Source organism: Rattus rattus, chromosome 6 (genome assembly GCF_011064425.1).
Source record: "Rattus rattus isolate New Zealand chromosome 6, Rrattus_CSIRO_v1, whole genome shotgun sequence".
Classification (NCBI taxonomy): domain Eukaryota; kingdom Metazoa; phylum Chordata; class Mammalia; order Rodentia; family Muridae; genus Rattus; species Rattus rattus.
The window spans coordinates 86,455,170-86,467,488 of NC_046159.1; the positions used below are offsets into that span (position 1 = coordinate 86,455,170).

Genomic DNA, 12,319 nt, shown 5'->3' on the forward strand with positions numbered 1-12,319 from the left:
CAGAAAAATCAGGTGACTTGTGGCAAAAGTGTATAGCCAGTGAAGTTCCGATACATCATTTAACCTAGGTGTATCTGGCTCCAAAGTTACCATGTTTTCTATCACATTGAGAAAGCAGAATTGTAATTAGGTAGGAACCCTGGCCAATTCTGCTTATATACACAGCATTTCAGTGATACAAAAAGCTGGGTGAGGGAGCCCAGACATAGCGTGGGTCATTTCCAAGGTTCTCAGACATGGGACCATCGGTACTTACCTTTTTCCTTTTGAGTCCTACTGTCAGTCAGGCAGGCCTTGGCAGATCCCAGAGCCACCAGCCATCGCTGTCTCTCTGCCACACTTCTGGCTTTTAAGTAGAAATACTGTTCCCCAGGGATGATGAGGTCCATACGAGTGTTATCCACGGAATGAACTTGGAGCAAGGAAGAAGGTCAGACTTATTAACGACAATCTGGGCAGCTCCACCCCACCTTCTTGTTTAGTTGTGTTATAATTTACTACTTATGTACCTATGTGTTTATATGTACACATGAGGGTACATGTGTCTGTGTGAGTACTGAGGCCAGAAGAGGTCAGCTCCTCTCTTCCATTACTCTCCAGCTATTCCTTTTGAGCCCAAGAGTGTGTTCTCAATGCTTAGGTAAAAGCCACCAAGTCCAGAGATCTTCCTGTCTTGTCCTTCTCAGACCTGGGGTTACAGGAGTGTGCAAAATGCCTGGCTTATGATTACATGGGTACTGACATCTAAATTTCAGTCCCCAATATTGAGTAACAAAGTGCTTTTAACCACTGAACTATCTCTCCTATCCTTTCAGAGAGAAAGGCCAGTCCTCCCCAACTCTTCGAATGACAGAGTTCTGTTTATTTATCTGTTCTTGACAGCTTTGCTGATTAAGAAGGGAAACCTTGCAGGGTGTAGTGGTATGCACCTTTAATCCTAACACTTGGGAGGTAGAAGCCAGTTGGTCTACAAAGTGAGTTCCAGGCCAATCAGAACCACACAATAAAGAAATCTTGTCTTAAAAAAAAAAAAAAAGAGTAATTGGTTTCAAGGCACCAATCAAAACCTTGCAGCCACTGTCTACCCCTGGCTCACCCAACACACACACACACACACACACACACACACACACACACACACACACACACACGCACACACACACCAATCATCCAATTGAACCTTATTATCTGGATGGAGCAGGAGTCTCTCTTTAGCCTCATGAATATATAAAGTATGCCCAAAAGACTAGCGTGCTCACAAAGGAAAGTTGAAATCCCCAGGCTGGTGTGTGGGGATGATTCCGGTGTAGGCTTGCCATTAGGTGGCATAGAACATTTAAGAGGGCAGTTTAGTAGGAAGTCATTGGAGGCCACAGTTTGGAGGTAACTATGCAGTTCTCACAGATTCTGATTAGTACTTGTGGGGGGTCATTACACAGGAACAAAGGTTCCCCCCAGGTTTCTCTGGCTTTCTATGTGATACCTCCCTTCCCTATAATCTATCATCATAATACCATATACCACAGTATGATTCACCCAGTGTGCCCTCACCAGAGTTAGCCCTCTTTTATTTACACTTTCATATTCTAATATGGTTAGCTAAATAAAATGATTTTCTTTATACATTACCCAGCCTCGAGTATTTTACTGTGGCAACAGAATCCAGACTAACATACCTTCTAATAAGCAAGGGTACAATCTTTATTTCCTTGGAGTTATTGGGAAACAATCAAGAACACATTTGCCCCTTTCTGCTTCTTTTAAGCACTCAGTGTAGGTGTGCTGGTATTTTCTTAGAACTCTTTCAGAGAAAAAACTAGTAAAACACATTCTTCCTCAACACCCCCCCCCCCAAATTTCCATCTCTTCATCCACACATCTCACCATCTCAAGATTTTAAAGCCAAGAAGTAAAGACTATTTGCTGTCCCTGTAGGTATTTTATGTTGATTGGAAGGTGGGGTGGGCAGGTGGGTATGTATGCCTGTCCTGATTTAAACACAATGGCACTTGATGTTGTAGCAAAATCACTGAAGGCTCACATACAGTCACTGGCCCAGACAAGCAGGTAAGAAGTGAGCATAGACTAGGTGTGAAAATGTTGCTCTCTTTATTCTGACCAGTTCTTAACCCACTCTGAAAAAGCCGGCTGCAGTTCTAGGTTTTCTCCAAAGGTTTTCTTTCAAGAAAAACTGCCTTTGTATCTCTCCACTTTTAGAACAATTGGCGTGTCCTGCAGGAGCAGCAGAGAAGGGCAGGCAGGGCCAGTACGTTTTCATTCTTCTAGGGAGGTAAAAAGAAAACTAAAGGTCCCAAGTTGGCTGGTCACTCACCTTGAATCTCACAGACTGCCATCTGGATGCTCCCTTTGCAACCCTTCCAGGCATCTTCAGGAGAATCGTAATAGGACAGTATTCCCCCACAGAGAAGGAACCATCGAGGCTGCCAACCTAAGAGCAGAGGAAAAGCCGGGCACAGTTACTGCTAGTGTGCAAGGTGCCAACACAGGCACAGAAATAGGACCTAATAATGTAGGGAACCAAGTCCCAGATGCAAAGACCTTTTCATTGCTTCTATGAAGGAAGCAGGTTAGAAAAGACATGTACATTTGACTCTAGTTTTGTAAAATTAGAAACAAACAGTCCTAGAGGCATATATTTTAGTCACAAGATAGAAGTTGGGAAGGATCAGAAGTAAGGAAGTGATGGTGATACACAATAGAACTTAACACAGATTTTTATTTTAATTTTCCCCTTTAAACACAGTTCTAGTGGCCAGATCAACACCGATACCTGCCCAAATGTTACAGTCTGATTGTCCCCCAAGAAGTCCGTAGTAACCAAAGACATAGGTGAGAATCTCACCCAAATAACCTCGCCAGCTGGGACTCCCACAAAGCCTAGGACACCTACCTGTCTTGCCAAGCTCCACCTTCCTTCTGGTTCACTTCTCTATCCAGGCTAGATCAGCATGCAGATACCCTCCCACACCATACCAGTCCACAGTAACCAAGGACACAGGAGGTCTGCAATAACCAGGGGCACAGTCTGTCTGCCTTCCAGGAGGTCCACAGTAACCAGGAACACTGGAGGCCTGGTCTAACCAGAGACACAGGAGTGCCACCCTAACCAGAAATAGCACTGCTTACCTCCAAGAAGACCTGCTCTAACCCAGGTCACAGATCTCTACCTGTCTCCAAGGAGGCCCAGCTACAGTCAAAGACACCGAAGCCAGTTAACACCAGACAGAACCAGATGGCCAGAGGCAAGGGGAAGGTCTAAATCGACAGAACATAATGCAATTCAACATCAGAACCCAGTTCTCCCACCACAGCAAGCTCTGGATAACCTAACTTGCCTGAAAAGCACAATAATGACCTAAAATCCCATCTTATGAAGATGATAGCAGCCTTTAAGGAAGATATAAAGAACTCTCTAAGGAATTTGGGAAAGGATTGAAAGAGCTGAAGGGGCTTGCAACCCCATAAGAACAACAATGCCAACCAACCAGAGCTTCCAGGGACTAAACCACTACCCAAAGACTATACATGGACTGACCCTGGGCTCCAACTGCATATGTAGAAGAGGATAGCCTTGTTGGGCACCAGTGGAAGAAGCTGCCCTTGGTCCTGCCAAGGTTGGATCCCCAGTGCAGGGGAATGTTGGGAGGGTTTAAGGGGGGTGGATGGGGGAACATCCTTATGGGGGAGAGGGAAGGGGTAGGAGGCTTATGGACAGGAAACCTGAAAAGAGAATAACATTTGAAATGTAAATAAAGAAATATATCCAATAAAAAAAAAGAACTCCCTAAATGAAAACACAAGCAAACAGGTAGAAGCCCTTAAAGAAGAAACAAATAAATCTCTTAAAGAAATACAGGAAAATACAATCAAACAGGTGAAGAAATTGAACAAAACAGTCCAAGAACTAAAAATGGAAATAGAAACAACAAAGAAAACACAAAGTGAGGCAACCCTGGAGATGGACAACTTAGGAAAGAGATCAGGAGCTACAGATGCAAGTAATGCCAACAGAATACAAGAGATAGAAGAGAGAATCTCAGGTGTAGAAGATACCACAGAAAATATAGACACATTGGTCAAAGAAAATACAAAGTGTAAAAAGCTCCTAACCCAAAATATCCAGGAAATTCAGGACACAATGAGAAGATCAAATCCAAGAACATGTCAAAACCATCATTTGCCACATTCAAGAAGGCTTCATCCCAGAGATGTAGGGATGGTTCAATATATGGTTCAATATAAGAATAATAGGAATAGAAGAAAGTAAAGAATACCAGCTCAAAGGTCCAGAAAAAATTTCAACAAAATCATAAAAGAAAACATCCCTAACCTAAAGAGATGCTCATAAATATATAAAAAGTCTACAGAACACCAAATAGATTGAACCAGAAAAGAAAATCTTCTTGTCACATAATAGTCAAAACACCAAACGCACAAAATAAAGAAAGAATATTAAAAGCAGTAAGGGAAAAAAAAAAGTCAAGTAACATATAAAGGCAGACCTATCAGAATCACACCAGACTTCTCAACAGAGACTCTAAAAGCCAGAAGATCCTGGACAGATGCCATCCAGACTCTAAGAGAACACAAATGCCAGTCCAGCATACTATACCCAGCAAAACTCTCAATTATCATAGGAGAAACCAAGATATTCCATGATAAAACCAAATTTAAACAATCTATTAAGCCAGTCAATACAGAGGATACTGGAAGAAAATCTCCAACACAAAAAGGTTAACTACACCCAAGAAAACACAAGACATTAAATGGTTCACAACAAACCCAAAGGAAGAGAATCACGCACACACATAGTACCACCTCCAGAAAGAAAAATAACAGGAACTAACAATCACCTGTCTTTTACATCTCTCAACATCAATGGACTCAATTCCCCAATAAAAAGACACAGGCTAACAGAATGGATACATAAATAGGATCCAGCATTTTGCTGCATACAAGAAACACACTTCAGTGACAAAGATAGACACTACCTCAGAGAAAAAGATTGAAAAAAGTATTACAAGCAAATGGTCCCAAGAAACAAGCAGGAGTTTGCCACTCTAATATCCAAAAAGATAGACTTTCAATAGAAAGTTATCAAACAAGATGGAGAAGGACACTTTCATATGTATCAAAGGAAAACTCCACCAAGAGGAAGTCTCAATTCTGAACATCTATGCTCCAAATGCAAGGGCACCCACATTCATAAAAGAAACTTTACTAAAGCTCAAAGCACACAGTGAGCCTCACATAATAATAGTGGGTGACTTCAGCACCCCACGCTCACCAAAGGACAGGTCACTGAAACAAACTAAACAGAGACACAGTGAAACTAGCAGAAGTAATGAACCAAATGGATTTAACAGACATATACAGAATAGTTTACCCCAAAACAAGAAAATATACCTTCTTCTTAGCACCTCATGGAACTTCCTCCAAAACTGACCAAATGATCAGACATGAAATAAGCCTCAAGAGATACAAGAAGATTGAAATAATCCCATGCATTCTATCAGGTCACCACAGACTAAGATTAGACAAAAACAACTAAAACAACAGAAAGCTCACATACTCATGGAAACTGAACAACTCTTTACTCAATGATAATTTGGTTAGGGAAGAAATAAAGAAAGAAATCAAAGACGTCATAGAATCCAATGAAAATGAGGCCACATCATATCCAAACTTATGGGACACAGTGAAAGGTGTGTTAAAAGGAAAAGTCACAGCACTAATTGCCTTCATAAAGAAATCAGAGAGATTCCATGCAAGCATACCTGAAAACTCTAGAACAGAAAGAAGCAAACACACACAAGAAGAGTAGATGGCAGGAAATAGTCAAACTCAGGGCTAAAATTGACCAGTTAGAAACAAAGAAACTATATAAAGAATCAACAAAACCAAGAGCTGGTTCTTTGAGAAAATCAAGAAGATAAACCCTAAACTAAACTAACTAAAGAGCATAGAGAAAGTATCTAAATTAACAAAATCAGAGATGAAACGGGAGACATAACAACAGAAACTGAGGAAATTCAAAAAATCATCAAAACCTACTACAAAAGCCTATACTCTACAAAACTGGAAAATCTAGATGCAATGGATGATTTTCTAGACAGATACCATGTACTAAAGTTAAATCAAGATTAGGTAAACGATCTAAACAGTCCCATAACCCGTAAGAAAATAAAAATCGTCATTAAAAACCTCCCAACCTAAAAAAGCCCAGGACCAGATGGGTTTTGTGCAGAATTCTACCAGACCTTCAGAGAAGAGCTAATACTAATGCTCCTCAAAATACCTCCACAAAATAGAAACAGAAGAAACACTACCTAATTCATTTTATGAAGCCACAGTTACTCTGATGCCTAAACCACACAAAAACCCAACAAAGAAAGAGAACTTCAGACCAATTTCACTTAAGAATATCAATGCAAAAATACTCAATAAAATTCTCACAAACCAAATCCACGAATACATCAAAACCACCATTCACCACACTCAAGAAGGCTTCATTCCAGGGATGTAGGGATGGTTCAATATATGAAAATCAATCACCATAATACACTATATAAACAAACTCAAAGGAAAAAAAGAGCACATGATCATTTCATTAGATGCCGAGAAAGCATTTGACAAAATTCAACACCCCTTAATGTTAAAGTCTGGGAGAGATCAGGAATTCATGGCACATACCTAAACATAATAAAAGCCATATACGGCAAACCAACAGTCCACATCAAATGAAATGGACAGGATCTAGAAGCAATCACACTAAAATCTGAGATAAGCCCACTCTCTCCCTACTTATTCAATATAGTACTTGACGTTCTAGCTAGAGCAATTATAGACAAGAAAAGGAAATTAAGAGAATACAAATTGGAAAGAAAAAGTCAAAGTATCACTATTTGCAGATGATATGATAGTATATATAACTGATACCCCAAATTCCACCAGATAACTCCTACAGCTGATAAACAACTTCAGCAAAGTGACAGGATATAAAATTAATTCAAACAAATCAGTAGCCTTCCTTTATACAAATAATCAACAGGCTGAGAAAGAAATTAGGGAAACAACACCCTTCACAATAGTCACAAATAATATAAAGTATCTTGGTGTAACTCTTACCAAGCAAGTGAAAGATCTCTATGACAAGAACTCAAATCCCTGAGAAATTGAAGGCAGCCTAAGAAGATGGAAAGATCTCATGCTTATGGATTGGTAGGATTAATATAGTGAAAATGGCCATCTTACCAAAAGCAATCTACAGATTCAATGCAATCCCCATCAAAATCCCAACACAATTCTTCACAGACACGAAAAAAGCAATTCTCAACTTCATCTGGAAAAACAAAAAAGCCCAATGTTTTGTATATGCTCAGCTCAGGGAATGGCACTATTAGAAGGTGTGGCCCTGTTGGAGTAGGTGTGCCACTGTGGGTGTGGGCTTTAAGACCCTCATCCTAGCTGCCTGGAAGTCAGTATTCTGTTAGTAGCCTTCAGATGAAGATATAGAACTCTCAGCTCCTCCTGCACCATGCCTGCCTGGATTCTGCTATGTTTCCCACTTGATAATGGGCTGAACCTCTGAACCTGTAAGCCAATCCTAATTAAATGTTGTCTTTATAAGAGTTGCTTTGGTGCTCCCTTCCAGATCCAGGCATGGTCATGGTTGTAGAGGCTTCTTGGTCCACTGGTCTGCTGCCATGGTGAAGCTGAGCAAAGAAGCCAAACAGAGGCTACAGCAGCTCTTCTAGGGCGGCCAGTTTGCCATCCACTGGGACTTTATTCCTTTTGTGATTTACCTGGGATTTATGAGAAGTGCAGATCCTGGAATGCCTGAACCATCAGTTTTAAGTTTACCTTGGGGATAAAGGACTGTTTAGTCATCTAGGTTTGGATGCAATGGAAGGTGTGTACTTCAGCTAGATAAGAAAGGAGACATCATTTCAGCACATCTCTGGTAGAGTGAAGTATATACTGTCTCATGATAGACTATCAAAATAAATATTTTTAACAATGTTAAAAAAAAGTTGCTTTGGTCATGGTATCTGTTAACAGCAATAAAACCCTAATTAAGACAATAGCCAAAACAATTATCAACAATAAAAGAACTTCCCGGGGAAATCACCATCTCAAGCTGTACTACAAAGCAATAGTGTTAAAAACCACATGGTATTATTGGTACAGAGACAGGTCGATCAATGGAATAGAACCAAAGACCCAGAAGTAAACCCACACATATGGACCCTTGATCTTTGAGAAAGAAGCCAAAAACATACAGTGGGGGAAAAGTGCTGATCTAACAGGGGGTCTATATGTAGGAGAGTGAAAATAGATCCATATTTATCACCTTGCACGAAGCTCAAGTCCAAATGGATCAAGGACCGCAACATAAAACCAGATACACTGAATCTAATAGAAGAGAAAGTGGGAAAGAGCCTCGAACTCATTGGCACAGGGTTAACCCGATGAAAGTACTCCCCTCTAAAAACACACCTTAAAAAGCCCAATTCCCATTAGATGAGCTCAGTGCTGTGGTGGGGAGTCTGATTAGTGCTGGACACATTGTTCTTTTTAGTGCCCGATGCTGACAACTGAGCTACAGCTCAGCAAAGACAAGGAAAGATGCATAGACGATGAAGAGAGGATTGAGTTATTTCATGTTTCAAGATATTCTGCAGACAGCCTGGAAATGAGAGATACTCAAGGGTAATAAAAGATGTGGAAACTACAGTCTATACCATTCTCTGCTCCTTAGCCTGACAACTGACTCTTCTGGTCCAACTCAAGCCCCCTTTTGCTCCTCTGTTGAAGGCAGATGTTTTTAAACTCTACACATGGAAGGATGATCAAGAAACTCTGAAAAAAGAAAAAGAAAGAAAGAAACTCTGGAGTTTTAGCTCATACTCTCTGTTATTACCAGAGATGGCATTCAGGGGGAACTCGATATGTAAATGGCAATTTTATGTGCTTTGTGTAATTCTGGAACTTCATCCACATAATTTTGATGGAGCTGACCAGCTTCAGGGCAGGTATGTGTATGTGATACAGACCTAACTGGAATTTCACATGCTCCATCCTCACTGAGTTCCATAATGAACAACTAGCACAATGACTGATCTGGGAATTTACTCTAGGACCAGAAACGATGGAAAGTACTAGAGACTGTTTTGCTTGGAGCTGCTGGCAGCCATCTTGCTACCACAAGGGACCTAAGCATGCCTATCACATAATCGGAAGAGGAGGTAGAAGATTTAAGGGGAAGAGGGAGAAGGGGGCAAATCTAGTGCTGTTTAATCAGAGCATGCCACGCCTAAAGAGAAGATACTCCTGGATTTTTAGATACGTGAGATAATCAATGTCCTGTTTTTTTTTTTTTAATGATTTATTTATTTTACATATGTCAGATCCCATTTCAGATGGTTGTGAGCCACCATGTGGTTGCTGGGAATTGAACTCTTCTGACCCCAACTCCAGGCACGAAGCATGTATAGGTGCACAGACATATATTCAGGCAAACACCCATACAGTAAATATAAAAGTAAAAAAAAATTAACATAACACAAAGATAAATACTAATTGGATATGTACAGGCTGAGGAATGGCAGTAGGAAATGACTCAAGTCACTGTACATTTCTAATGTTTTATTCACTCTTTGAAATTCTCATCTATTTATAAACTGTATTCACCATCATCCATCCACCATCATCCCATTCTATTCTCCTTAGTGTTCCCACCACATCTCCTTCCCAACCGCGTGTCCTCTGTTGTTATTGATAATCCCAGAGTCCAAATAGTACTCCCCACATGTGCATAGGTGTGGGGTCAGCCAGTAAGGCTTGGGGAACCTCATAGCAGCCATGTTTCCAAGGAGTGTGATTTTTGCCTCCCTCAGCAACCATCCACTATATTCTTAAATGGTAGAAAACTTGGTATGCCTAGGAAAACCACTCCAATTCCCAGAATGCAGTAGTTTTAAATACAGTCAAGGTGTTTTAAGCAGCATTTGCAGGCTGCATGTAGCATGGCAACGTGCACAGTGCAGAGTGCACGTGTATGTTCAGAAATGAAGCTGGAATTAAGCTCTGCCATACAACATGGGTGAGCACATTTGATTCTGAGTTGCTTTCTGGTCACTGTGGGTAAAAACCCTTCTACTTTTATTGCACCCCTTGACATTCAATTATACAACTCTGTACAAAGTTGGGACCCACACGCAGTTTTAGAATCTGGATGCTTGAGCACATCAGTCTCTCTGCCTATCAACTCATCAGAGGTCCTAAAAAACATCTGACAATTAAGGTATTACTGGGAACCAAGTATTTATAACATCCCATTAACAGAAAGAACCAGAAACAGGAAACAATTCATTGGGTTTTTTAAATTCACAAGAAATGTGGAGCTGGGGGGTGGGGGAAGCAGAATAGTACATTATTTAAATCCATTATTTGAAAATTAGGCTGAAAGTAGGAAAAAAGTAAAGGAAATGTACTTTTTGATCAATAACAGGAAAGTTCAATGACAATGAATGGGCCAGAATAGGAGGAGAAAAGGCAACTTAACTAACCCCCTGAGCCCCTTAACTAACCTTCTGAGCCTTTAACTAACCCCTAGCCCCTTAACTAACCTCCTGAATCCTTAACTAACCTCCTGAGTCCTTAACTAACTTCAGCTCCAGCTGTCCCCACACAACTTTTTCGTCACTTTGATGTTTCCCAGCAGTGGTGGCATGTTTTCAAAACTGACATGTAAATTTCTGTCCTCAGGGAGAGCAACAGAAAATTCAGCTTTTCCCCACATTATGTAAGACTAAGTGACCAATGTTAAGAAAATAAAATTAAATTAAAATTTATATAGAATTGACAAACTTTCTGAAGTAGTATAACAAAAATACTTTTACCATAAGAACTATAGTTTCTATGTTTTTAATCCATATACAGCATTGTAATGGTTTGAATAAGACTGGCTCCCATAGGTGCGTATATTTGAATGCTTAGTCACCAGAGAGTGGAACTATTTGAGAAGGATTAAGAGGTGTGGCCTAGTTGGAGGAAGTGTGTCACAAGGAGTGGTGGGATTGGAGATTTCAAAAAGCTCACACTAGGCCCAGTGTTTTTTTCTGTCTGCTGCCTAGAGATCAGGATGTAGTTCTCAAGCAATGTGCTAATGCCATGCATGCTGCCATGTTTCCACTGTGCTCATCTACCATAACAGACTAACCCTCTAAAACCTCCCAATTAAATACTTTGTTTCATAAGAGATTCTTTGGTCATGGTGTATCTTCATAGCAATAGAACAATGATTAAGATATGCATATTTTGTTTATGTTATATAAATAAATTAAGAATGAATCATTTTAACCTGGAGCAAAGCATTTACTGATCTCAAATAATCCTGATCTTTACAACCTTGAAGGACTACCACATCTAGCCTGGTGCTCAGCCATACCAGACCTCCCCAGAGCCCATCTATACCTCAACATCTCTAGCAGAGTCCCACACAGAAAGTGGTTAGCAAAGCCTTGGGCTCTTGTATCAGGTCAGTCAGTAACTGAGGAGGAGGAAGAAAGGTAAGAAACAGCCCTCATCATAATAGGTAAGTTATGATTGGCTAAATTACAGGCTCCTTAGTTAACATTAATTAATCCACAGAACATGTTTTTCGCAGTTATAATTGTCAGGCTTAGAGATCTAGAGAAAAGATCCCAGACCTCAAGAAGACACAGGCTGGCAGAGAGTGGGAGTGCAGGTAGAAAGGAATTAAGTATAATCACAGTTATACAAAACTCTTTGGAGCCTCCTGTTACAGTCTATTCTCGGCTATCTCTCTTGTGTACACGGGGAACCAGACTACGTGTTATTTATCATGTATTACATGTTTTCTACATGTACCACCAGAATACTGGGGGAACACTGGCACGAGTTCAGAGTTCTGACACCCAGAGGGTCACTGCTGTATGCCACTCATTTGCTCTGAGCCTTCTTTTCCAATTAGTTAGCAGAGGTTTCCAAACTTCATGTTCCCTATCACTTGGTGTCTTTCTGAACAGACCATCCAAGCTGCAAGTCAAAAAGCCAATTCTGTCTCATCCTCTAGGCCAGTCACTGAGTCCCTCCAATCTTGATATTTCTCCGTGGGTTTACAGCATTCCACTGTGCCACACTGGAAGTGTGAGGTCCAGACAGGATGGTAATGTAGAATGGGCTGATTATGTCTCTAAGTTACTTATCATGTGAGCCTTGGCTTACTCATTAGTGACACGGGAATATTGCCCTTTTCTTCTCCCTTGTCTTC

The 12,319-nt window shown here is 40.6% G+C and overlaps 1 protein-coding gene and 1 pseudogene across 1 annotated transcript in view; one reads left to right on the forward strand and one right to left on the reverse strand.

Moving 5' to 3' along the window:
• The window catches only part of Plekha8 (pleckstrin homology domain containing A8), a 46,339-nt gene that overhangs the window by 25,127 nt on the left and 8,893 nt on the right, over positions 1-12,319 (reverse strand). Inside the window, exons 2-3 of the mRNA XM_032906459.1 lie at positions 2,333-2,449; positions 257-412 (exon numbers count right to left, since the gene is read on the reverse strand). Of these exons, the coding sequence (XP_032762350.1) occupies positions 257-412; positions 2,333-2,449 (273 nt within the window). The remainder of the gene's footprint in view (positions 1-256; positions 413-2,332; positions 2,450-12,319) is intronic.
• On the forward strand, positions 7,728-7,895 carry LOC116903769 (annotated as a pseudogene).